At 49.9% G+C, this 27,985-nt stretch overlaps 1 protein-coding gene across 1 annotated transcript in view; it reads left to right on the top strand.

The window, feature by feature from the left end:
• The first annotated feature begins 9,076 nt into the window (after positions 1 to 9,076).
• LOC144139716 (cytochrome P450 3A19-like) overlaps positions 9,077 to 27,985 on the top strand; it is a 30,491-nt gene continuing 11,582 nt past the window's right edge. The window contains exons 1-5 of the mRNA XM_077671998.1: positions 9,077 to 9,100; positions 9,788 to 10,025; positions 20,719 to 20,849; positions 23,366 to 23,462; positions 26,279 to 26,342. Of these exons, the coding sequence (XP_077528124.1) occupies positions 9,077 to 9,100; positions 9,788 to 10,025; positions 20,719 to 20,849; positions 23,366 to 23,462; positions 26,279 to 26,342 (554 nt within the window). The remainder of the gene's footprint in view (positions 9,101 to 9,787; positions 10,026 to 20,718; positions 20,850 to 23,365; positions 23,463 to 26,278; positions 26,343 to 27,985) is intronic.

Genomic DNA, 27,985 nt, shown 5'->3' with positions numbered 1-27,985 from the left:
AAACAAAATTCCGAGCGCTCGTTGACGCGTGGCTCTAGCGCAAGTTCGTCAAGCCAAGCAAACGCATGCACTTTGGGATATTGGCCAACATCGGCCAACATTGCCCCCAAAAAACAAACTTAGCATTCGCTATGTTCTGGCAACACTTGCTCGGAACAAGAAAGACACGTCATGGCGGCGTTCGTTCGTCCTCCTGTCGTCGTACGCATGCGCTCTGAACCGTAGCAACTTCAATGTCGAAACTGCTGTAGGAGATCACTGATTCCTGCACATGGTGCGACCCTTGTGGCTAGTTTGGACGGCCGAGGGGGAAAAGGCCGATCTGCTTCGTGGGGCTCGGAGTGTAAAGCTTCCGCTAGAGGCGATAAGTAGCGCTTGCAGAGTGACGTACAACAACATCAACCAAAATGGCGAGCTGACTACTCTGGACTTCCTCAACAGAAGGTCATTTAAAGGGGCCCTGCAACACTTTTGTCAACTTTTTTAAAATCTTAAATGCTTGCCGAACGTAGTCACCCAACACACCCAGTACTTATATTGGGGGTCGCAAAGTACCTCGCCAAATATTACTGCTGTACGCCCATCAGGTAACCTGGAAACTCGCTCAAAAGATTTTTCTCTCTTTCCCGGCTTTGATGCTCTTCGACGGCGCGAATTGCGGCAGTGAGGCCATGTAGCGGCTGTTGACCGGTTTTCCTTCAGTTGCATCAATGAATGCTTTTCGATAGTAACTTTAAAAATAAAGCCGCAAAAACAAAGAAGAAACGGAAGTCGTATCTGGTGCGACGAGCAAATCACACAGGGCTGCTCCGTGCTGGCAATAACTGTAGCTTTATCAGCGCTTTCAGACGCGAAGGAACGAGTGAAAGCGTTTATCGAAAGGGTTGCAGGGTCCCCTGAAATGCCATGCCGGCGATGTCAACTACTACACCGGAACTATGCTAAAACCCAACAGCTTCGCCATTCAAACGCCGCCTGTATTAACATTGCCTGACGCGTCGCGCGCTTTTCAATGGGAAGGGTAGGTACGCTTAGTTCAGGCACTGATCCGCTATGTGGCGCCTGCCGGCGGACATCTCGCCTTACGTCAATGCTCGCGAGTCGCGAACGCTGCACCCACTTCTACGACGTGTGTCTGTCAGCTTGCCTGTTGGGCTTCAAGGGCCGTTTCGCTTACATCTTAGCCGTGACGGGGCGCTAGTTCTGTGGCGCACTGGGGATCTCGTTGAACGTGTCGCTCGCTTCATACTTGCTGCATTTTTCCAAAGATAAAGACGGAGGCGGACTGAAATAGTCTAAGAACATACTGATTGTCGGGTAGACATATAGCTAACAGAAAAACGATATTTTCGGATGGGGCAGCCGTTTTTTTACTGATATTTTTCTTTCTGGAGTATTTAGAGAAGAAAAAATGGCGTGCACGTTTTTTGTTCAGGCGCTCACTTCTACGATTACTTTCCAATAAAATCACGTGCTTGTAAACTTCAGAAAATTATTTGAGACAAAAGGATAAGCAGCTGCGATCCCGCCACGCTGTCCTGGCGCTTCTACAGTACAGTCCTCAATTTTAGAAATGCGTACCGATGCGGAGTGCGAACAGGGGGGGGTCAAAACAATACCTAAATGCGGAGGGGATAGAGGGGTGATACTCCACTCAGAAAATTTCAGGGCCTGTAATCAGAGTAGATAAGCGCGCAAAGCCGGCATCAGCCTGCGGCAGCGCAAGGGATTTTGCTTGGTGACAAAGAAAGTTTTATCAGTGACAGGCCAAGCCAGACAGGCATGGTGAAAAACAAGAAGGCGTAGGAGCGCCGCCTCGGGAACGCTAAACAAACTTTCCACTATTTTGCATAGTTTCCGAGAAGCGGCGCTGGCTGGCGCACACAAAAGCACGCTGGAAGGCTACGGAGCGGGGAAGGGTAGGAGAGAGCAACAGGAGAGTGGCTGTTTGGCCATTTTTTGCTCACGCGTTAGGCACTGTTTATACAGGCGGCGTTGGCCATTCAAGTCTTGCGCGTGAGTGCAAGCTTCCCTGAATTTTTTTACTCTTCACAGTGAGGGCCAATATTTTGCACCACAGAAAGTCAATGGTGGTTTTTCGCACGATGGGGACTTACAAACTTTTCTTACTTGGGAGTCGACAACTTGGCAGTTTTAGGAAGCTGGTAATTTTCCGCGCGCTAACTGCTTGCTGGTGGTCGTAGCCAGAAGAGTATTAGTCGTTGTCTATTATGTATAGAAACTTTGTCGTTTGTGCGACAGAGAGAGACAAACAGCTTTATTTCCGAGACCAAATGACTGCTCGGCTCTTAGAATGGAAGTGTTACAAAGACTGATCAATTGTAGCGCTGTGTTTGTGACGTGGGTCATTAATGCGGTCCAATGGTGCTTAAGCTCTTCGTAGGTGACAGCCATGCCTCCTTGCTCGAATTGGCTGAAATTGGTTGGAGCAAATATCTGAACGTTGCTTGTATATTTGCGCATATCCAGAGGGTATGTTCATTGTTGGAGTAGGCAGTGTGGCCATTTGGGAATATATGAAAGCGCGTCCCTACTGCGTTAAATGTGTTGGGTTTGGAGCGTGCCGGTTTGTGCTTGTCGAATGAGAACCGGTTCAGGATGGGTGAATTTGATAGGGTAGGGTACGCTGGTTCTACGATTGCTGTCGTCTAGTCACTACTGTCCCGCGAGTGCGATTCATTTCTTGGCGGTACTCGTTTAGGTCATAGAAGTGAGGCCAGGGTATTTGGTTGCCCGTATCATAAGGAGCGGCATGGGCTGAGGCTTAGGGCTTCTTACTCCCCTTCACACCTGCGTGTCCAGGGACCAAGATTGCAATAGTTTGATGCTTAGGAGGGTTTCGTGTGATAGTAAAAGATGTTTGGAGCACATGAAAAAGATTGTGTTTTCTCGGAGATTGCTAATGGCCTATTTGCTGTCAGCTTTGACGACCAGCTTCGCTTTGTCTGTTGTGTCCTTCTACGCCGTTGGAAGTAGCTTGGAGCTCCAGATATGTGGACGATGGTGCGGGAGAGTACTTAGTTGCAACAGAATTGCATTAAATAGTATAAAGCGACGCCCTAGAGTACTTTAGCATTTTCATGCGTACACAAAAAACCCTTGAAAATTCACGTGTATTTTAAGACGAGGTGCTCCGTAGCACGCGCTCTGGGTCTGCAGTAGGGAAAAGCGGCTGCCGGAACAGTGCGCCGCAGACGACGTAACAGAAACGCAGAACGCAAACAAGCGAGTGGAAAGATGGGCGAGCGAATCCACCATAGTCGTAAACCTTTCATTAAATGGCGTCATGAAGCAAGCGGACAAGGCGACGGCGGTACAGGGACCCCGTTAGAAACCGTAGAGGGGAAGCAAACCCCCAAGAAAACCTTTTCAAAATGCAAAAGGAGAGAGAGAGAGAGAGAACAATCTTTAAAGAGTCTGGCGATGTCAGCCGAGCTAAACCGTCTGGCTTGCTACGCCAGATGAATGCTGTGACAATGATGATTACAATGATGAAGAGGAACACATGATTTGAACTATTTACAAAGTCTGATCAAGGGTTGTAGCTTTTAGATAGGTCAGTAAAGCTTTAGTGGCACGAAAGGCACGTTTGGAAGAATTCCAGGGACCTAATACGCCTCTCAGTTCTAATTGATTTGATTGATTGTAGGGTTTAATCCGCCGACGCAACGCAGGCGATGAGGGCCGCCGTAGTGGAGGGCTCCGGATTAATTTTGACCACCTGGGGATCTTTAACGTGCGCCGAAATCTCGTACACACGGGCGTTTTTTGCTTTTCGCCTCCATCAGAAAAGCGGCCACCGCGGCCGGGAATCGAACCCGCGACCTCGTGCTCAGCAGCGCAACGCCTTAGCCACTGAGCCACCGCGGCGGGTGCTTCTCAGTTCTAGCCCTACGGAGAGCGGCCGGCCCAGAGACACTGCAAGGCACACTCTTTGCGTACACAAAATCAATCAGTCCACCTCGCCTCTGTGGGCACAGAGGCGAGGTGGACTGATTGATTTTGTAGCAGCAGTATCGCGTGTAGGCCACGTTCAACCGCATGCGGTGGAGTACTGTTTCATCATGCTTCAAAATTCCAGGTGGCATGCTAAAGTTACAGTGCGGGTCGATAGAGTGGAGGGGCGCGTAATGATGGGATGCGTCTGTCGAAGTCCAACGCTGCATGCTCCATGCCACACTGGATGCAAGTGCTGAAGCATCTTTCCGAGAAAATGGTACCGGTACTTGTGGTCCACGTTTGTTATGCGCTATGAATGCAGCAGCGTCCGCCTTCACATTTCCAGTTATTCCGCCATGGGCAGGAACCCACTGGAGTGTTATTTGATGACGCGCCTGCAGAAATTGAAGATGCAAAGCATGTACATCAAGCACAAGCTGATCCTTGGGGAAAGACGCCAAACATTGCAGTGCAGCCCGAGAGTCCGTGAAGATGGCCCACACGCGTGCAGGCTGCTCGATGATATAAGCCAAAGCCAGCCGCAGAGCTGCGAATTCGGTAGCCGTAGATGAGGTTTTGTGGCTTAGAATGGCACTGAGGGTGGTGCGAGATGAAGGTATCCACACCGCGACAGTGGATGATGTGGATGACACCTATCCATCAGTGTACAGATGTGCGTGTACTCCGTATGTGTAGTGGATATATTCAAGGGCAAAAAACCGCAGAGCGGCAGGCGGAATATGCTCCTTGCTTGAAGTTCCGGGCACTGTGGTCACTATTTTTATCGTTGGGAACATCCACGGCGGATGCAGCGGAAGACCTGGCGGCTGGTAATGATGAGGTAGGAAGTCACGCACTTCAGGGACCGAACTTGGCGCTAAAGGGTGATCACATTGCCTTGCCACAATCCGCAGTCGCACGCGAAGAAGCTCCTGCGTGCTGAGAGCCAAGGGTGACAGGCGTCGGCACTCCGTCAGTGTTCCCACAGTCGAGGTAGTTCTCGGGACACCAATGCAGGTCCTCAATATCTGTGCTTGCATGGACTCTAGAGCCTTTATCGTTCCTTGAGAGAGAGGGGCCAATACAGGGATGCTGTAACGTATCAAACCGACGCAGAGCGTTTCTTATAGCCGAAGGAGAGAGTTAACAGAGCAACCGCCGGAGTTACTAGAAAGCATACGGAATATGCGGGCGATTGATGAGAGCTTCTCCTTGAGATGGCGGACATGAGGTGACCAGGTGAGCGACCTGTCGAATGTCACCGCCAGAAACCTATGGTTGGAAACGTATGGGATGTCATTGCCTCCAACAGTGAGCCCGTAGTGCGTGAGGTCCCGCTTCGTAAAAGCCAACGCTGCACATTTGCTTGCCGAGATTTCCAATCCTCGTGCTGCCAAGAACGCTGCAATGTATTCGATTGCTCACTGCAGTCTCGATCGTAGCACACGCCTGTTACAGCCAGAGCTCCATATGCAGATATCGTCCGCGTACAGGGAGATTTCAACCGACTGCGGCAAGCATTTCTCCAGGCCTATCATGGAGATGTTGAACAGCGTGGGGCTTATCACCCCTCCCTGAGGAACACCTTGGGTCACTCTGTCTGCTGCTGTGTCGCTGCTGTCTGTGGACATGTAGATGTACCTATCGGAAAGGTAGTCTGATAACCATGCATACATCCGGCCTCCGATACCTGAAGATTTCATAGCCGAGCGAATAGCTTCATGCTCTACGCATTCATAGGCTGATTTGATGTCCAGGAACACGGCAATGGTAACGTTTCGCCTATATTTGGCTTGTTTAATTCTGGTTGCAAGCGCGATGGCATTATCGATGCTGCTGCGGCCTTTGCGGAAACCAGACATCTGTGGCGGGTATACATTTCTGACTGTCAGATCCCAGTCCAAGCGATAGAGCACCATATTCTCCATGAGCTTGCCTACACAGCTCAAGAGGGCTATGGGACGGTAGGAGGCGATGGCAATTGGAATTTTCCCTGGCTTGAGAACAGGCGCAATGCGAGCGTGTTTCCATTTTGGCTCTAGACGGCCAGTCTCCCACGAGCGATTAAAAATGTTTAGGAGGAAGCTTTTCCCCTTTTCGCCTAAATGGGACAGGGTTGTATAAGTAACTCCGTCCGGACCTGGGGACGTGGATTTTTTTATAGAGGTCAGTGCCGCAAGCAGTTCTGCCATTGAGAATCTCATGTCCATTGAAGACCACAACTCTGGGGAATCCTCACTCGGGGGCGAAGATAGTGGTAGCGCAGGTGTCGGCGTCATGGTAATTTTCCTACACAAGGCGTTCGAAACGTGTAGATCAGTCGTGTCCGTGCTGAGTGCAATGGAGTTAAATGGGTGCAGATGCGTTGGTGGGGTCTGCAGGCTCCGAACCAGGCGCCATATCCTGGAAAGCGGCTTCCTCGGGTCCAGCTTCGAGCAGAAGGACTCCCATTCGTGTTTGGCAAGCTTGCCCATATGCCTCTGGACTGCCGTCTGAGCACGCCTGGAAGCTCGGATATCCTCAGGGGATAGCGTCCGACGGGCTCGTCTTTCTGCTCGTCGACGATCTGGTCGAAGCCTCGCGAACTCTGAGTCAGCAGCGCTGTATTTAAGAGGCAACCTCAGCACCTTGGTGCTAGACTTGCGAGCTCTTGACATTGTTTCCGCGAAGGACTCATATGAGCTCACTGAGTCCGCACACTCATCCATCACAGTTGTGAATCCTTCCCAGTTTGAGTAGCGAACGACACGCTGAGATCGAATACCCGTAAGGCCATCCACTGAAATGTAGGTCGGCACGTGGTCGCTGCCATGCCCTTCAATGTCCGCTGTCCAGCTCGTCCTAGCAATAAGTTGCGAAGAGACGACCGTGACGTCAAGCACGCTGGATATCTTGCCCCGGAAAAACGTTGGCTCTCCAGTGTTGACGACGCACATACCGTGCCGTTGAGCAATGTCAAGGAGGCACCGCCCTTTGACTGTCGTTTTTACACTGCCCCAGGAGGGATGGCGAGCGTTGAAATCCCCTGTCAAAATGTGCGGTCTTGGTGTGGCGCTGATTATGCTTTCTAGGCGGTTTGTGTTCAATGCCACTCCAGGCGGAATGTAAGCAGCAATTATTGTGAACGATAAACCAGCTCCCTGCACAGTTGCTGCCACGTATTCATTCGATGCGTCCGGTGGTAAGCTATGCACCACTGTGGTGAGGTCGTTTCTCAGGGCCACTAAAACTCTTGTTCTACGGCAGTTGTCGACTGCGCAACTGTGTACCCGGAAAGGCGTATATCCCTCGTCAATCGTGATTCTGAAATAGCAATCACGGGAAATTTGGGCTTTTGAGCGAGTTTACGCAGATCCGAAAGACGCTGTTTGAGTCCGCAGGCATTCCACTGAAAAATTGTCGCTTTGTCATGAATTTCCTGGACTCTGGGGGCAATGACTGCACAAGTAGTAGCAGCTACCGCCATTGTGCAAGGAAAGGAGAGACATAGTTCAGGAGAGTCAAGAGCGCCACGGCTACTGGGGAAGTAAGGGGGGCGAGAAAGATACGAACAGCCTCCGCGAGAGAGGACAGCACAGAACGCCAGCCCTCGGTGCTTCCATCACTCGCACGGTGAGCTGGCATAGACGCCCGACGAGCAGAGTTCGAAAACCGTGCAGCTGGAGTAGGAGTCGTAGCTGGCGACGAATCAGGCGCGACCACATGAACATATTTTGAAGAACGTGCAGCTGGTGTAGGAGTCCTAGCTGGTGACGGATCAGGCGCAGCTGTCGATGCAGACGATGCCGCAGCTTTTGGGGAAGACTCGTGGGTTGCCCTTGGAGCCCGCTCTGGCAGAGCTTCTGCAGAAGGATGCTGCTACTGCGGCTCGAGCCGTATGACCGGTAAATCCGGGAACTCCTCCTCGAAGTTCATGGATATGAGACTCGCAGGTGTCCGTTCTGGCTTTTCCGAGTATTCTTTGTGGCCAGCGTGACGCCGCTCTAGCAGGGTGGATTTTGCTGACTTGTACTCAACATTGTTTGCGGCCTTGAATTTCAAAATCGCCTTCTGATCGTGGCGGACGGAGCAGTGAAGAAATGTGGATTTGTGCGTTTTGCTGCAATTTGTGCACTTTAGCTTGTCAGCAGAACAGGATGCACAATCGTGACTGTCACCGCACTTGGAACACCGAAGCGAAAATTTGCATACTTCTGCCACGTGTCCGAAGCGCTGGCATTTTTGCATTGCCGAGGTGTTTCCCCGTAGTCATTCACACGGTAGCGCGTGTAACCGATGACGACGTACTCAGGTATAGTTTCTGTGGAGAACACGATTTGGACACTCTCCGAAGCTTTTCCAAGTCTTCGAGCTTTTCCAAGTCTTTCCAAGTCTTCTTTCCAAGTCAAGTCTTCGAGCGGACATGACTGGTACTCTGAGACGCAACGCGTTGAGAATTTCAGGATCCGAAAGGTCCTTGGCAACTCCCCTGATCACACCCATGCCGCAGTTGCTGGGCCGTGGCTCGTATGCCTTCACGGAAATTCCAGCAATAGAAGAGATTTGCAAGAGACGCTCGGGGGCGTCGGCACTGCGTGTGTCAATCGCGAGAAGGTTGAGGTGATAGTTTGGACGCATTTGCAGCACGCCATTTGGAGCCAGAGATTCCAATCCGTCTTTGACAGCACCCGCCGCGGTGGCTCAGTGGCTAAGGCGTTGCGCTGCTGAGCACGAGGTCACGGGTTCGATTCCCGGCTGCGGCGGCCGCTTTTCTGATGGAGGCGAAAAGCAAAAACGCCAGTGTGTACGAGATATCGGCGCACGTTAAAGATCCCCAGGTGGTCGAAATTAATCCGGAGCCCTCCACTACGGCGCGCCTCATCGCCTGCGTTGCGTCGGCGCGTTAGACCCTACAATCAATCAACCGTCTTTGACAGCAAGGGGATTGTACCGCGTAATGATTTTGGAGGCATCAACTGGCTTAATGACTACGACGACGCCATGTCGTAAGGGGTTCGGGATTGTGCTGAGATCAAGTGGCCTGTATGAATCTTTAGAGGCACGGCGGCGCTTCGGGGTTTGCACAGGCTGAAAAGGCTCCGTTTGCTCAGCTAACGAAGTGGAGTCATTAGCGTAGATGACAGTTTCGGAGGCAGAGTCGGTAAGTTCTGACACGCCATCCATGTCATCCGGCAGAGGTTGATCAGAGGGATTCATTACAGGACTCACTTGTCCCGGGGGAAGCGACGACCCGGAGGACCCAAGAAGGGTGCTGCAGGGGCTTGTAGCGGCAGGTACCTCATAAAACAACGGAAGAAAGCAAGGCGTATTAGGCTTTCAATCGGGCATAAACAGTTTCGCCTTCGGTAGCCCTTAGCAACGGTTGAAATTTCCTGTGACGTCGGTTTTGTTACGTGGCCTTACCATGGGGATTGTATTCGGTGAACTGAATGAAGATTTGTCGAAATCGAAAAGCGAGATTTTTACGCGTTTTGTATTGGGGACATTGTATAGCTGTGCCCCACCGACCAAGCACAACCGACCACCCAGCCGCGCACGTCCATCGGTTCGAATATAACACAAAATTGCGCCTGCAGTTGAAAGTACACCTATCAGTGTATATGATTGTGGCAAGTCACTCCGATAGTCATTAATTAATGACAGTGACTTTACAGTTCCGCCGGTCATCCACCTTCCGAGGATGGAATAGCCTTGAACATTTCACGATATTGCCAAAAAATTCACGTATACTCAGCCAATTTTGCTCTTAGCCTGTACGTTGAATCTTTATGTTTATTTTGGGACGCTAACAAACCCGGCATGCGCTGCATAACATGTTTTTCCTCAGGTGATGCCTTCCCTATGGGACTGCCAAAACGAGTTCATAGATGTTCTACACACCTGTTCCAACGGCGGTGCTGAAGTAAATATCTCCATGCTGTGCGAGCGATTCACATTCGACGTCATTTCCAAGGCTGCTTTCGGCATCGACACCGGGGTGCAAAGAAACCCGGCCAACCCTCTCTTCGAGACGGCCGTAACTGTCTTCCCAAAATTCATGAACGGGTTCGCCTACCACGCTTGTCGTAAGTTGCAACTCCTTTTATTCTGCCAGTATACAGAGATTCAACTTTTTAATTGAGCGTAGCTTGGGCAGATAGTGTTGCGACTCATGGCAAGAAACTAGTAGTAAAACATACCAAAAGGGCTCCAGATCACATCAGAAAAAAACTGTTGTTGCCATGGGTGGGTTCGTTTTCACGCCCTTTTCAGTGCCCTCCAGTGACGACAGTATTTATATAGTGCTCTGCAGTGTCTCCAGCCACCTGAGCTAGCGAGGCCTGGGTCAGAGGGTATTTGCTGAGCAGCGTGGCCTCCCACTGCTCCTCGTTCGCAATTTTAAAATAAAAGTCCACCAGGGGGCCAGCCTATGCGGGCGAGATTCACATCGGCTCCGCGAAGTACTCGTCCTCTGACGCATCAAGTTGATGCAAGGCCACAAAACCAGTACTGGTCGACAGACATTATCAGCGTGATCACCGGGAGAACAAATTTTCTTCAGGCAAGCCATTGTGTCTCATTTTACGAGCTCGGAAACTTTCGAAGCGGTGGCCGCCACGCTAACCCTAAATCAAGGGTTAGCTGGCCAGCGGCGGTTACGCAATAGCGTCCTTGACCATGAACGTGCAAGCAGAAATGGATACCACCCCTGCCCTGGAACCCGGCCCCGAGCTGAGCATCCAGGACGGAAGAATGGCAATCGCAGTCCACGGGTCCGTAGAGGACGAGGAAACACCGAAGGCGAGAGCGGGCTGGCTACAAGTGCGGTACGGTCGTGGCCGGCAGGCAACCAACAACAACAGCGACAACGGCACGGGAACATCATATCAACCCCACAAGTCGTCGGAGACCACTACGGGCCAAGGTAGGCCCACCACAACGCTCACCCGAGCACAATTCGCTCGGAAAGTCAACAATGCAACCGAGAAAGCAGCCCGCATGCCGCGCGACATGGCTAGAGACGAGAACAAGGTGGTGATCAGACCACGAGGCGGACTCACAGTGGGAAAAGTTAAGCCTACCAACCTCATGCGGGCCATCGCAAGGGCGGCAGGCATGGACCTACAAGATGCAGCGGCAGAAGACACGGCTTACCCCAACGCCGCACAAAATATCATCGTGGTCAGCACTCCTAGCGAAGAGAGAGCCAATCGATACGCGGATATCCGAAGAATCGAACTGGACGCACAAACTTTCGAAGTCTACGCCTACGGCACGGCACCGGACAACACGGTAAGGGGAGTTATACACAATATCCCCGTAGAAGACACAGAAGAAGACATCAACGCATATCTCAAATGTAGCTACAATTCGACGGTCCTCGGAGCACATCGCATCGGTACATCCGAAGCAGTCATAGTCCTGTTCCAAGGCGACCGGGTACCAACCCACGTCAGATACGCCGGAGTAATGATCAAGTGTACAATTTATAAGCAACACAGGGAGGTGTGCAAGCACTGCGGCCAAGTAGGACATCGCAGGGATGTTTGCCCCACGCCCAACCTCAAGGTCTGCTTCGGCTGCGGAAAAGCCGATCCGGACCAAGACCACGAAAAGACATGTCAACCACACTGCAAACTATGCGGAGGCCAACACCCAACCGGTGACAAGAACTGCAGGAACCGATACAAAACGCCGTTTCAAGTCAAGAAACGCCAGTGGGAGGCCAAAAACGCAAAGACCGCTGCAAACGCCGTCGGGGAGTCTCGCCCATCGTCAGAATTAAAGACGAGACTATCGAGGAAAGACGAATTCCCAGAACTACCAAGCGCTGGCAAGAGAATACGTCATCCTTCATCGCGCGGCGCCAGCCGCGAGAAATCGAGCAGTAAAACAAGAGGTGCCAAGACAGCGGGATCGCCGGCAGCGACCGCCGCCGCAGGTGTGACATGGGTCCGAGTAGCAGCCGCCAATGGAGGCGGAGCCAAGCAGCAGACCGGCCAAAGTGGCCTGCGCTCACCCAGCCGAGGAGACAACGACAGAATACAAGCTCTAGAGAAGATGGTCAAAGACCAACAGGAAACCATCGCCAAGCTAACCAAGCAACTCCAAGAAATCTTCGTCACGGGAAGGTGCAACATGGCAGCACCGCCAAAGACTCCTCACGAGATGTGGCTAACAACGACGGCAAACGTAGCAGTCACGGCACCTACTGCACTCCCACCAACAGAAGTAGACGTCAATCACAACACTGCAGGCGGTAACAATGAGGAAACAGAGACGGAGGAAAGGGAAGACGGCGAAATCATTGAAACCGACCAGAACACATACTCCCCGACGCCAAGGCCAGTTATAGCCGAAGACCCGGAAAAGCTGAACCACATCGGCTTCTCGGTGAGACTCAGCCACAACACCAGAAGAATCGAGAGAATTGAAGCTCGACTCGACAAGCAAGGAGCGCAAATAGACAAGCTTGTGGCACAGTACGGAGAAATCAAAGTCAGCCTGGACGAAACCAAGGCCCAGTTTCGAGACCCAATCGCCAGACTGGAGCAATACCTATACGAGAAGCTAGGGGCGCCAAGTACAAACGTGACTGGCCACAACGCCGCCGGAGACACGACCCAACAACAACAACATCATTGCTAAGAAGACCCGTACCACACTCAAAGTCTGGCACTGGAATGCCAATGGCCTCCGATGCCGACTGGCACTACTGCAACAACACGTGCAAGCCGCGGACCCCCCACCAGACATAATAATGGTCCAAGAAACACACCTGGAAAAGAAGCCAACACTCCCCGGATACAGAACGCACGCAACACCTCCCAGTACGAGAACCAGCTCCAAGGGTGCCGCGCAGGGAGTGTGCACGTTTGTCAGGAAGGATCTAACAATCATCCCACACGACCGCTTCCTCGGCCAAGACACCGCCCTAGAGATGTGTGCGACCGAGGTGGTGGTCGGCAAAAAGAAGCAGACAACAGTCTACGCCATTAACGTGTATAGCAATCCACAACACCGAAGTCAACGGTTCAAAGCGATGTTCCACAAGACGTTGCGACAGGTTGGAAACAACCCAACAATAATAGCCGGAGACTTCAACGCACAGCACAAGGAGCTCGGATACGGGCTCACCTCGGCTAAGGGTAAAAATCTGCTCGAGGAAGCCGAAGAGACCGGGTTCGAGCTCATCACAGATCCACAGCAACCGTCCCGCATCGGTACCTCCACCGCCCGAGACACCAACCCCGACCTCGCCTTTGTGCGTCTCCCCAGCGGCAAGGCGTCCAAGTGGCGAAACACGGGGCATAGTCTCGGGAGCGACCATTACATCATAGAAGTGGAGGTCCCCATCAGGGGGGCGGACGCAAGGACCAACAAGAATACACACAAGCACAGGTTAACCGATTGGAATGCCTTCCGCCGAATCGACACCGACTCGACCATCGAAGATATCGAGCAATGGACCACGAAGATGGTGGAGGCCAGCAAACAAGTCACAAAGGAGATTGAAACCGACGAACAGATCCATGTCATGGACCCAAAACTGGCCTATATGATCGAGGCCAGAGGATCCCTGCAAAGACGATGGAAGAGACCCCGACATCTACGAAGCCTGCGCAAGCGCATAGCGCACCTCGGCCGAGATATCGAGAAGTACATTCGCCAGCTATGCGCTCAACAATGGCACGCCATATGCAACGAGGCCGACAGACAGCCGCACGCCAGCAAGACGTGGAAGCTCCTCCGGCACCTGCAAGACGAGACGCAAAGCAAGGCATATCAACATCACAGACTTGCCCAGATCGTCTACAAGGCAACCAAGACGCACGGTACTGAAAAGCTTGCCAAGCTACTCAATGAACAATACCTGCCTGCCACCCCTACCACTGACCACCCACATTATAGAGGAACGGCAAACCCCGAACTCGATAAAGACATAGAAGAATGGGAGGTCCGCAGAGCGGCGCAGGAACTGAACTGCAGATCGGCTGCTGGTCCGGACGCCATAAGCAACAAGATTCTAAGAAACATGAACGAGACGGCAATCAAAGCCCTAACGATGTACTACAACAAATGCTGGCGCTCGGGTGAGCTCCCAAAACAATGGAAGACAGCCCGTACAATACTGATCCCAAAACCGAACAAGGCAGCCAGCATACAGAACTTACGACCTATCTCCCTTACATCATGTGCAGGGAAGGTGCTGGAACATGTCCTGAACAATCGGTGGCAAGACTACCTGGAAGAGAACGACATATACCCCGACACCATGCTGGGATTTAGACCAAAGCTCTGCACACAGGACGCAATGCTTCTCCTGAAACATGACATGCTCGAAACTCCCAGCAAAGTTGACTGCAAGGCGATCCTAGGCTTAGACTTGAAAAGCGCCTTCGATAACGTCCGTCACTCCGCCATCCTGGAACAGGTCAACAGACTTGGTCTAGGAAAGCGGACGTATAACTACATACGAGCCTTCCTGTCACACAGGACGTCCAGCATCCAAATAGGGCAATTACAGTTCGAAGACCGAAAGCTGGGCAGCATAGGCACGCCACAGGGGTCGGTCATCTCCCCACTACTATTCAACTTAGTAATGATACCGGTGGCCGAAAGGCTAGCCCAGCTGCCGGACCTACGACACACCATATATGCAGACGACCTGACGCTGTGGGTAACAGGAGGCTCGGACGGACACATCGAGGAGACGTTGCAGCAGGCAATACATACCGTCGAAACCAGCCTCCACGGCACGGGGCTACACTGCTCACCTCAAAAATCGGAGCTGTTGATCATACCACCCTCTGGCCACCGAAGAAAGAAGGGAGAACAAGAAGCACACAGAAACATCAACCTCTACACCAAAGACGGAACCACCATCCCGCACGTCAATACCATCAGAATATTAGGCCTACACATGGACGCAGGCAACGGTAATCACACGGCGCTCGAAAAGCTGCTAACGAAAATAGGCATCACCACCCGCCTCATAAAGAGAATTTCGACGCGGCGTGACGGCATGCGGGAAGCCAACCTCCTGCGACTACTGCAGTCGTTTGTGGTGAGCCACGTATCGTACGTGGGCTCTTTCCACCGATGGCTGCAGTACGAGCGGGATAGGATTAACGCAGCCATAAGGAAAGCCTACAGAACGGCTCTTGGACTCCTGCCATGTACTAGCAACCAGGCCTTGGCGTCCTTGGGAGTCCATAATACTCTCGAAGAGATATGCGAGGCTCAGCGTACAGCGCAGATACAACGACTACAGAACACCAGGACTGGCCGGAAGATTCTACAGCGTGCGGGCCTCAGCCCGACAACAACTAGAGAAGAGGAAGAGGCTAACATGCAAAGAAAGAAGCTGCCGGCTATCATTAGTAGACAGCTGGTGATCTCGCCGCTCCCGCGCAACATGCATCCGCAGAGGGACAAAGAGCGCAGACAGGCCAGGGCCAGAGCGCTGACCGAGACCTACGAAAATGACCGCACGGCTATGTACGTCGACGTCGCTCAGATGCCGGAAAGACCACAGCACTTCGTAGCAGTGGTAATTCGCGCTGCGGACGGAAACACAGTCAACGCGTGCAGCCTCCAAGCCACCAATGCCGAGCAGGCGGAAGAGGCCGCTATCGCCCTAGCTCTGTGCGGCGGCGACGAGGCCCGAACTGTACTGAGCGACTCGCAAATGGCAATCACCAACTACTCCAGAGGCAAGGTGGGAATGGTGGCAGCCCGCATCCTCCCCAAGCACAAAGAGACCACAACGCACATAAGGTGGTTCCCGGCTCATGTAGGACCCATCGCCGGGGGTGTTGCCAACCGCAACGAGAAGGCGGACGCCGTCGCACGAGAGCTCGCGCGCCGTGCGGCGCCCCACCGCCTCGCCTCTCAGATTGCGGTGGAGAGCGCCCCTGACATGGAGCCCATTCTCAACTACAGCGAGGTCCTGGCCTGGCATAGAGTGGAAAGGGCGCAACTACCCCCGCCCCACCCAAGATTGAACAGAAGAGAGGGGGTGCTGCTACGACAATTGCAGACGAGGACAGTCCTCACACCGGCCCTGGCTCGACACATGTGTCCCGAACTCTACGGGGAAGTGCTGTGCAGTGTGTGCGCGGACGAACCTGCAACTCTGGCCCACATTATGTGGGGGTGTGGTGCGAGTGACTACAGTGCAGTGTCGGACCCACTGCCACCGGACATGGTGGACTACGTTAGTTCCTCCAACCCGAAGGAACAGCTCATCGCCGTCCAGCGGCTCGAGGACGCCCTTGCCCAGCAGGCGCGAACGGGAGACCCTCCATCCCCTAGCGGGAGGAAGCGGGCTCGCCAAGTAGCCAAAGCTGGAGCACTGGCCTAGAGTTCCCCGACGTCTAGCCTCCCGATAGGGGGCGGTGAAGCCCTGCGTGGCCTGACCCGCCCCTGCACGCCGGACACAAATAAATGTCATTTTCTCTCTCTCTTTAAAATCAAACGGAATGCTCTTAAGTGTTTGTAAGGTTTTTATTGGCAGGACCAATTCACATGTGGTAGATCTGTGTATTGATAGGCAAAGAGGGCATTGCTAACAGTGCAGCACAGGGTCGTACACTAATAGGACGGCAAAGGTGGAAAAGGTAAATGTTTGAATTTGGCGCCATACTTGGCTTAAAAGCTGAAACCTTGCTGCTGCTAACTGCAGCTTTTTATATAGAAACCTGCATATTGTGGTTCGTGGTTATTTGGCATGCCTTATTGCCGATTGATAACAGGAAACTCGCGGTTGATTTGTGGAGGACATACGCTGCTGACGCTCGCCATCGACACACTGGTTATTGTTGGCGGATAACAGCAGTCATCATTAGCTTAAGCGGAAGCCTAAACCATAAAACGGTGTTTGTGCCTTTTGGTTCTGCCAGAATAGCACATGGGTGGCAGACGAATGAAACCGGAATTTTGTGCATCATTCAGTCATGTGTGAACCACTGAGAAACTGCGGTATCACTAAGTACATATTGGGCGTATGGTTATCTCGTTTCCAAGAAAATATTGCAAAGAAGAAACAAAATGGGTAACTAAATACATGTTCAGTACCGCATCCAATGGTTGTAGTTCTTCTACCCCGAAACACAAAACACATGAAGAAAACAATTTGATGCGTTTATCTCATTGACGCCTCAATGAATTTTTGGGGATCCGCTGAAGCAGAGTCCTTCAGTGCCTTTCTGATCATGCAACTGCGCCGTCACGCTATGCGAGAGCTTTGTGCACTGCCCAAGGAGGCCGCGCCGCGGCGCTGGTGTTGAACGGAGGGCAGCCAGGGGCATTGTCAGAGCGCATTTGGCAGGGAATGGACCACGGAGTAAGATACAACAGACGCTCGCCACCTTATCAGCAGCGCGCTTTCGCTTTACGTGTCATGGGCCGCTCAAATGGACTTATCATTTTGTGAGTGGCGAAAAAATTTGGAGCGAACGGGCATGCTGCTGCTGCGTTCCTGCCTGCCGGTCTGGCTACAGAGCAGCGGCGGCCGCCCGATGCCCTCCGATCTGCGGTGGCGCCCCTCGCGGTAGCCTTTGTGCCCGTACGAAACTTGGCCGGAAGTTTCATGACCAGAGAAGCATTGAAGGACTCTGGCTGAAGCTTAAAAAATTAGCAGTGGTTAGCTCGGCCATGCCAGGATATACGTAGCGTGAGCTAATGTTCAGCTGGTTCTTTTTAGCTTTCCTGGTTGTGTAGGATTAGCTTGATTATCATGCTTACTGCTGCTAAAACGATTTCCAATCCAATCCAATAGAATCCAGTCCAGTTCAGTTCAGTTCAGTTCAGTTCAGTTCAGTTCAGTTCAGTTCAGTTCAGTCCAGTCCAGTCCAGTCCAGTCCGGTTCTGTCCAGGACAGTCACTGCTCCTCGCGCATGCACAGCACGGCTCTTAAGGAGCCACGTGAAATGGCTATAAAGCGGCTCCCGCGCACCATCAGACTTGGCTACTGCGCAACGGAGGCGCACAGATGAGCACGAGCCGGCGCCAGTGCGTGTGCCGCGGCTATGACGTCACTCCTCTGGAATACGCAGACCGGCAAATGTGCAGACCGAATTCTCTACACACCCGTACTCCTATTGCGATCCACTACAATACCATTTAATTCAATCCAATTAAATCCCAATCCAATCCAATTCAATCGAGTTGAAGCCAAGCCAAGCCAAGCCAATTCAATGCTCCTGGCGCTTTCGCAGCACGGCCCTTCAAGGTCCCCGCGAAACTGCTCAACCTCGGCCAGTGTAGCTTACGCTACAATACACATGATTTGTTTCGCCCGCGCCAGCACATATGCGCTATTGCTTTAGGGGTAATTTAACAAAACTATTTGTGGGGCTAGTTGGTTCATGATACTTAAAAATGTGTTTAGCGTAAAAAACCAACGACAGTACACAAGCAAGGAGACGGGACAAGCGCTAATCTGGGATTTGGGGTATGCGTGGGCCTCCCACTACAAGCGCTCCAGAACTTGCCCACACTGCTTTCGAGCTCGTGTAGGACTTGAAAATGACTTCCACAAAGTTTAATTTTGAAGAAGCTTTTTCCTGGAAAAAACAAAACATAGATGCACGCAGGCAGCCACGTTCCTTCTTCGTGGCTTATAGACACAGCCTAATCATTGATCATATTCTTAAACAATAATCACATTCTACCAGGTCACTAGCGTGTTATCTGAAAGCGAACATGTTCTATAACCAATTAAAAATAAAACTGCGAGACCTTTGCGCCTCATTACGTGTGTTATCCGCGAAAAATAGGCGGCTGAATGGGTATGTATACGTAGACCGCACAGTAAATGGAAACTTCTGGATAGATCGTCAGGCTTTACAGGTGAATGTCTCCATCACTTGCAAATCCTCCTGACCGTGTGTTTGGGTATTATGGGTTGCAGTGTTGATGTAACAGCCGATAGAGAATAAGTGCATGAAACTCTGAGCTTTGGACGGCAGTTGTCTTCATTAGCCAAGTTCATTGAATTTGCACGTGACAATTGTGTTCGCCCTACACTCAGCGATAACTTTAGATGAACCAAACATTGAGTCTAGGCACGTAGCCCATGCTCGTGCAATGGGCCGGGTCTACAACTACTCCCGCTATCAAGGTGATAAAATGTGTGGGTGTGTGTTGCACCAGTTATAGAAACAGCGACCGGAGCACCCGCCTCAGCGACGAATTTTACAGGGTGAAGTTTTGTCAGCTCCCTACGCCAATCCGCTCTTGTACTATAAAGCGGATTGTTTTACTCGCTTTCGTACTCTGGCCACCGTACATAACAGGTAATGTAAATTATTGATTAGTTTGGCGCAGTTGTGGGAAACACCGGGAGGTCCTGACACAGGCACATTTTTTAAAGCAAAGCTTTCTACCTCTACCAGCCAACGGTTCTTTCGTGGCGAGCGGGACAAGATACTCCCAACGCGTCTGCGGAGGGTCAGGCCGGTTATCACTCACGGAGGAAAGTCTAGATGGCGCGGCGAATTTACCCAGCGTTCCCCGCGTGCTCACACCGGCGGACCCGTCGGCGCGACCCGCCTTTGTCATCTGCTTTAGCGACGGTTTTTTTGGGCCTATTCTGGCGCAGCTTCGCGTCCATTGCGCGCTCCCTTTGTACGGCTTCAATAAATTGTTCGACAAAACATCCTGGGTAACCCGCACACGACGGAATTAAGTGGTCGTACGGCAAAGATACGTTAAGGAATGGTTTGCAGGGGGGGAGATGGGGGGAAACAAGATAAACAGACCATATACAGACATGTGGCCGCTAGACAAACACTACCTTTCGCGCACTGCTTGCACGAATGGGACTCCGTTTTCTAAATTGGGGAATACCAGTTCGGTTGTGTTTTAACAGGTATTAGAAAAGGCGAAAGGAGTAATTTGTTCTGATCAACAGCGATTATAAGATTTCCCTCGGCATTCTCACCATTCTCAAACATACTAAACTAACTAGTTTATATCAGTGTACCACTAAGCGGAATTTACTCGGTGTCCGCGCTTGTGTCGCACGGTGGTTTTGGCCCGATCTAGCACATCAATATGGCTAAGTTAAGCTGTTTCACCCATCAAATGACGCTCCTCTCCGTTTTCTTTCTGCCGACGCACGTCCGGGCTACAGCGGCGGCGTCTGGCACTATAGCCCGGCCGTTGCCGACGCTTCTGCGTTCGGGACGCCGCCCCTGCGAATTCTAGGTAACCGAAGGCAGAATCTCTGGTTTTACTCTTTATAATAGAGCCACGTGTGTGAATTCACGTGACGTGGCGTGGGTAATAGTTGTGGGTGTCGTTTTCAGTTTTGCTTTCCAACCACCTTCATGGCGTGGATTGGAGCCAACTTTTTTACATAATACGAAATAAATACAAATAGCCGCTGTTTCATTATGATGCCGGCAAACGCAGCGCCGCGGCTGAATACTATAGTCCCGAGGTAGGCTTCAGAAACAATTTTATATTTCAGATTTGTGCCATACCTGTGCACCTAGCCGGAATCTACAAAAAAAAAATGGGTTCGGTGTGCTCGATTATTTTGTGCATGAACCTCTCCATTTGAAACGAAGTGTCACAGTTTGAACAAAATCGAGATAAATACCGGATCTTACATTAAAAAGTGGGCGTTTTTTTTAAACATGTAGCCACGGGTTTTTTGCTGTAGCCGTGTGATTACTCCGGGGTAGATTATTTCCTGTGAAAAAAAACTATGCAACTAAATTGCCATTGCGTACGTTTCTACCAAACGGTGTTCCGTGGTCATTTCAGAGAACCTGTACAGCTGGCCGTGGTTGCTTCGGTTGTTAGTGAATGTCCTCAACAAGCTCTTGTCGGATCCTGTCATTGAAATGAGGAACAAAGCGAAGGCTGTCATCGAGTTCCGACGCCAGAATCCCCAGGTCAGAACCATCACCAATGGGCGGCAAAGCAGCGCGGCGCAGTGCTAGCTTAAACAACAGGTGGTCTCATTGCCTGTGACGTCAATGTAAGGTTGAAGTTCTGGCTAGTTTGTCCAACAAGGTCCAGACTTCAGCCGTGCGTGTGTTTTTTTACCAACGCTTTCAGGAACACGGTTCCTTCAACTTTGTCTGATAGCTATTTTTCATGAGGCCCGATTTAGCGTGGGAACCAAAGGTACGCTTTCAATGTTAAGAAAGAATTATTTCAATGTACGAGATATGCTGTTTGCCATCATTATATAGAAGTTAATCGTGCCCCTTGCTAAGGACTTTCACTTGTATTATTCTAGTTTAAAAGTCAACAAATCAACCATGAGCGGTCATTAACAACTGAGCTGTTGTACAAACCCCAAGTTCGCCGCTGCAAAAAAAAAAAAAAAAAAACCGCAAGAAAATGCGGAGCGGTCGTGAGCGCGTGAAGCCCGTTCTACATGGGGCGAATTTCGCTTGCGAATTCGCAGCTGCGGCGCCGCTCGTGAACCAAAACGATCTATTCTCCTTGCTGTGGCGAATTTCCAAATGCTTGGAAGAGTCGAACTTCTCTTGTGAACGCCGCTTAGCATTTGGCAATATGTCGCAGCAGTGAAAATAGGAAAATAAATTGTTTTGCCGCACGGGCGGCGCCGCAACTGCGAATTCGCCCCATGTAAAACGGGCTTGACTCTCGTCGAACGCAGAGTCCCTGGTTCGGGCAGTGGTGTTCGCAAAATAAAAAAAAAATCTCGAGCGCTGCCGTCAACCGGTACCGCGCATGTAAATAAAATACTGCAGTACTTATGCTAAAGATTCAAAGGAACCCTACTTGGGAGAGGTCACCGCGGCCACCACATTCTCTAGAAGCCATTATCCATAATTGCAGAGATGGCTTCCCGAGTTCAAATTCTTCCCGTGACGAGTGGCAGGTCTCGCTACCGCAGCCTCGTGTCGATGACGAAGAGCTGGTGGAAGTCTACTAGACTGAGGATGAGTTTGCGTCCACCAATCACCGCGAAAAATACGGCGACCGCTTCGACGCATATGGCGATGTTTACTAGCACCGCAACTACGCAAATAAAATGCAGGCAGCTTGGTGTGGGACTTGAGCTGACGGCTGTTTTGAGTCCTTGGTCGGGTCCCGGTGAGGCCACACGAGCAACCAAAGCTCTCTTGGAATTTCTCCGGAGCACAGAAGTAAACAGAATTTTGTGAATGAACATTTCTGGTGCATCAAAAGACAAATTTTCGTTTTCACTTTTATTTTCCTTTTTATTTTTCTTCTCTCATCTTGCGTATCGAGCCAACGCGACGGCTCGGCTAACATAGCTGGTCTTCATAACCGTTATTCTCTCTGTGTCTCTCTCTAAAAAATGATACTAAAACTTAACTCTGTGTCCAGCAATTCCTACGTACAACAGCTTCGCCATTCAAGTTTTGCGCGTGGGGGCAAGCTTCCCTTTTTTATGCAAGTTCACCGCTTCTCTCAATTAACGCTGTTTCTTTGCCACGCTTTTTATGATGTTACTCTTAATTTTGAGGCAATAAGGTTATTTTTGCCTTCCTTCTGTATTAATCATGATTCTATAAACAGCGCCTGGGATGATTCCTATTGCCTAGTATTCCCCCCTGACCTGGCAGCGTCACAACTTTATTTGATTCGCGGTCATAAAATAAAAAAGTGGCTGCGTATCTGCTTCTTTCGTTACAAATGCCGTCAAAAGACGATAGTCTTTTTAGACATTTGCCAAGAAAATGCCCCTCTTTGCTTTCCTGCTCAGCTCTCATGCTGTTCCTGTTCCGTCGTGCTCATTCCAAGGTAAACACACTAAGGGTTTCCTCAAGGCGATTTGAATTTACCGCGTTCCACTGCTACAGACCGGGTTCCTCGATGCCAGCTGTGCAGTACGGCGGAGATGCACGTGAATCGAGGCGGCCGACTTTAATGTTTATAAAACCGCGTTGCCGTGCTCTACGTACGTTCCAAGCAGAACGTGGAACCTGACTTGTGGAACCTTTCGTTGGTGTTGCTGCGTGATTTCTCATATGCCGCCAGGAGGTGGCGCGGGCACCAGCAGGCGGAGATTTTCTGGAGTAGATGTAGAATATAAATTGCTATCGTGAAAACAAGCATTCAGGAATTTTAATAAAGGAACACTGTAAATATCCCTTGTCTACTAATTTCATGCCTTATATTTGCGTAGTACCTTGTTCTTGTTCAACAATGCTGACAAGTAGGAACATATAAACCGGGCTTACACGTTTACACTTGGCTGTGTGTATATAAGATTATTGCGCAGCATTCATTTTACTTTGGCTGGGTGGCTGAATCGAGTCACAGACAGACAGACAGATAAAAAAACCTGCGTTTCTGCCTAGTTTCAAATCTGAGCATAACCAGGCAATTCTTTCGTGTGCTGAGCTCTTATTTTACACCAGAAAGATTGTGGTTTAAGGTTGAAATAACGGTATTTTTGTTTCAGGTGAACCTGCCCGATTTGGCCCAAATCCTTATAGACGATGCACTTAGTAGAAGAGACGCCGGCAGTAAACTGGATCTTTCAAAGACAGAAAACCGAGGTACTTGTACAAACTTCCCTTTAATTTGACGCGGGGAGTTTCATTACGCCAACATAAATAGTAGCCTCGGCATGCCCAACTTTGCTGCATTCTCATTATCTCAATTAGGCTGCAGTGGAAATCGGTGTCTTCTAAAAGATATGAAGAAGCTTGGGCTCTGGAGCATTTATTATAATGGCCGTGCGAGTTGTTTGCGTATGAGCTGTCATAGCTGGTGCCGCACTCCTTTATTTCACTGTTGTGCAGCGTGCACCGAGTCACAACACCGTTTTAAGCTTGACAAGCCACGCCCACTGCTCCGTAGAAATGGGGATAACCTCACCGATTGCTCCTTTATTGAAACTTCTATTGACCGCATATCCTGTTCTTTGCGCCATCTCTAGAACAATGAATATGGAGCGCACGAGCGCCATCAATATGCAAAAAAATCGAAGGAATGTTTTTTGGATGACCGTCATGCAGGTATTCTTGGCTCATTTGGTGACAACGCAGTGTAAGTAGATTAGCGGAAACACAGAGTGCGGCCAGAAGCTGTCAGAAGAAAGCGTAGCGGGAACAAGTTGCGAATTTCTACCTACGGGCGATCAAAAAAGTCACGAGGGTTTAATATTTTGATATGGCTGTTTATGTTGCCTCTGAAGTCTTCCTAAGCGCTTTTGTGCGAAGTAGTAAAGTTGCCCGAAGGGTACTCTCTATACGAATCTTGGTATCTGCAAAAGCAGTTATCCCTGAGTTTGTGTCCCAGCGCAACCTACTCACAAAGAAAGGCTAAATTCTTGCTTCCTTCGCGAGATTGTGCACACTGCAACGGTAGACTGAGCCCAACAAAACTGAACCTCCACACGCATTCTCAAATCACAGAAGAAGATTAGCCCTCCCTGTTGGCAGTTATGGGTAAGCAGAATTTTAAGGCGACTACAGTTATTAGGTTGCTGGGTCAAAATTCAAGGGCTCCTGTGTACAGGCGGAACATACGATAACGCGTGGGTGACGGATTAGGAACAGGGTAAGAAATTTTAAGAGGAAAAGAGGTAAATCTGCGTCTTGCTCGGAATATAGCCAGCGACCCGACACTCTCACCTAATACAAGATGTCTAATACTGCAAACGCCTCCACCTGCTATGCCCTTTTATCCAGTATCCTTACATCTGTCCTGTTCAATTGAACGATTTCTAGTTCTCTCTTTTTCTCTGCCTCTCTCTCGCTTTTACTATTCTCATTAACCATTTTACACCACAGAAGGGAGTAAACCTTTCTATACATAACACAGTCAACTGTGACCAGCCAAGTTTGTTGCTTTAGCTTGTCTATATCCCAATGCCCGTCTTGATCTTAGCCCCTGTTTACATTTGGTATCATTTGATTATCCAATATACAATTACATATACACCATTAAACCGCGGCATTTGTACGGAGCAAAGCAAAAATACTGAGCAAACTTGCCGTATGAATTCGGTCTACCCAAACATAGCTGCCACCCTCAAACACATTGTCATAGTCAGCAATGTTCAGGATAGCAGCGGAAATTAACGTACAATCTTTGAACCTCCATGGCTTAAAGAATTGCCGTTTGAGTCGCTTCCAAAAGTTCCGTTTTATTAGGACACTCGTGGTCCAGTCTCGGGTTGATTAGGCAGGTCGCTGAGCAGTGTGATGGTGCAGTTGTTAAACACGGGGCCGAATCGAAGAGTTAGTGACGTCGTTCACTTTACCCTGTAGACGGTCCACCACTTTGTCCTCTCCGTAGTGGATTGCCCAAAGCTCTGACAACACATCTGCCGACAATTAACTACAAAAGTGTACACGCCACAATGGGGGTAAGATGGCAGGGCACTAACCAGAATTTTTTTTTTCGGAGGGGGTTATGGGTGTTTAGAATGGCGGAGTTTTGCCGATGGAACAGTAAGTCTCCCTCACACCCTCCTGGAGAATATATCGGAGGGGGTTAGAGCCCCCAAACTCCTCCTCTGGCTACGTCCCTGTAAGATGGTACCTACTACGTGGAGCTCTTCCCTTAGCATAACCCGGCCTGAAGATTGACATTGTGCGGGCCACGGCACCACCCACGAAGGCCAATCACTTTGCCCATAGGCAGGCCTAATCTGAAGTCATACTCCGGAAAAATCAAACAAAAACATCTCATCCGATTTTGCTACATTACATGTGCCCCAATCAGTCCCCCGCCACATGAAAATTCTGCGCAAAGCTATGTTCTCTAATTCATATAATGTTGGAGTGCGCATATAATCTTGGTGTACGCATATAATCTTGGTGTACGCACTCTGCGGTAAAACATCGGCAGATGTTTTACCGCAGATTCAAGGGTATACTTTCCATGTTTATTTTAAATTATCAGAAGCGATGGGAACTGGTGTTGCCGTTTATAACAACAGTTTCAGAGGAACCACCAGATCATTTGGCCTGCGTAACGTTGCAGTGGATTGTGGTGTGGTGTGCATTCGGCGCTCATTGAATGCGGCACAACGCCATATATTGAACAAAGAAGCAAGTTAGATAATTCATAAGATGCAGATTGTTCGTCTGTTTAAATTTACGCCCAAATGACAAAATAATAAAACGACTGGTTTCGCACATTGTTTTACGAGTCTCTTTCTTTCCACCGTAATGATAGCCCACAAGAGGCACAATATCAACGCTGTGTACCGACCACAAAGTAATTCTTCATGCATTTCAAGAAACCGACCACAAAGCCAAGCAAAATCGTGATGGCTCGTTAACCTGAGGCGTTTTCTTCGCTCCGTGGTAACGTAGCAAGAAATGAGAATGGCTGACGTTTTCTTGGTTTTCTCTCTTAGCGCCTCTAACTAAAAAAGAAATGGAAATCATGGCCGGACATATTATGGCTATTTTTGTGGGAGGGTAAGTTTGTTTTTACCTTTATCGCAATACGCAATCATAAAAAAATGTTAAGACCGATGTTGGCAGTTCATGCAGAATTTCCGGAGTGGTATTGACGTCCATGATGAGGATGACGATGCCTAATGCTGCGGCCTTGAATCGTAGTGGTGGAGAAAGCTTTGTAAGTAAAGGCCGAATTTTAGGCAATAAAAAGCTCATTTTAGGAGGCACAAATAGTCCGACACATCCGACTTCTATTCTACAACGTCTTAAATATAAGAACCATTAATATTGCATAAATTCAAATAAGTTCAAACGAAGACGTGTGGTAACTGTATCTACGACAGGAACACAAAGAACGACATTGTTTATGATGGCACAAAAACGCTAACAGCTCATTATAGGCTTTCAATGGTCCCATAAAACTGCTAAACTAATGAAGATCGATTAGCCTATTCCACAACACCCTGTTCACCTCCATGTTCAATGGCCACTGTCGCCAACTCGCGCTCCGTATTTAAGTGAAACAGGCATGAAAACCAAATATGTGAAAGCTGGGAATGCCCATTTCAAGCGCGCCACTTTGTTTCTGCCTAAAGTATTATAAATTGCGGGACAGCAAAAACACATACAAGTAATCAACGCAAGAGGGTCGCCGGTTTATTAAGAAATTAACACGTTCGTACATAGCGCTGTTACGCACAACCCTAACAATTCTGCCATAAAGAGTGATGTTATCCGAATTCAACGGCGAAATGTCAATTTAAGTAAAAAGTAGCACTCAAAGAAATCAAAAGCCACGTGTACTCAAGATTTGTTTTCTTTTTTTGCTTTTCACTATCCTTTCCTGTGTGGGATCTCCGCAGTTTTGCGTTCGCCAACCGCTCGCGCAGTGACAGCGCTGCGGCGTATGCTGGCTTACATGTCCAGCTCCCCTGCTACTAGAGGTTATTTTCCTTGAGTTGGTTGAACTATAGGTTGGACTATACAGAGTTCAGAACAGTGAATGTTGCCTGGTAACCGCAATAACGTTCTAAAACTGCACTGGAAATAGGAACAAGCCACGCATTTTACTGACTGTACGCCAAGCTACGGGTACCGGTTAACTATGGGTACCTAAATGTGTAATGTTAAGCCTAACATGGTACCGTGGCTTACCAGTGTCACCCCCTCCCCCCTTTTGCTTCCCCTTCTCTTTTCCGCTACCAACAAATAAACCGCAAAACCAGGGTAGTTTCAATAAAGCAACTCCACAAAGCAGTTGCGTCGAAACATCCTCGAAATCAGCTTATGTGAACTTGAGCAATTCTTTATCGGTCCAGTCTTTTGACTGTTCTTGCCAAAAGTCTGGCTACTGGGTGATGGTGGTCAATCGGGCTAGTGGGCTCTATACGCTCACATTTTTAACGCGAATGCACTGTTTGCCATGCACCACGGATCCCCGGCCATATATTGCCTTGTAGAGTGCATTTCCGAGGGGCTTGAATCTTGGCGTAAAATAAAATAGAACGGGAAGAACGGGAACAAACCAAAGACAAGTAGACGAAACAAGCACTCACTACCAGCTCACTCATTTCGTGCAAACTTGAAGGTAAATACAAATGCGCATACGCTATTCAGGAGAAAAACCACCCACAGAGCACGCTGATGGTGTTTCGCCTTCC

This window comes from Haemaphysalis longicornis, unplaced genomic scaffold (assembly GCF_048455015.1).
Source record: "Haemaphysalis longicornis isolate Haplotype H1 unplaced genomic scaffold, Haemaphysalis longicornis Haplotype H1 scaffold_5, whole genome shotgun sequence".
Classification (NCBI taxonomy): domain Eukaryota; kingdom Metazoa; phylum Arthropoda; class Arachnida; order Ixodida; family Ixodidae; genus Haemaphysalis; species Haemaphysalis longicornis.
The sequence above is the reverse complement of the archived record's forward strand: the minus strand, read 5'-3'. Positions and strand labels throughout refer to the sequence as shown.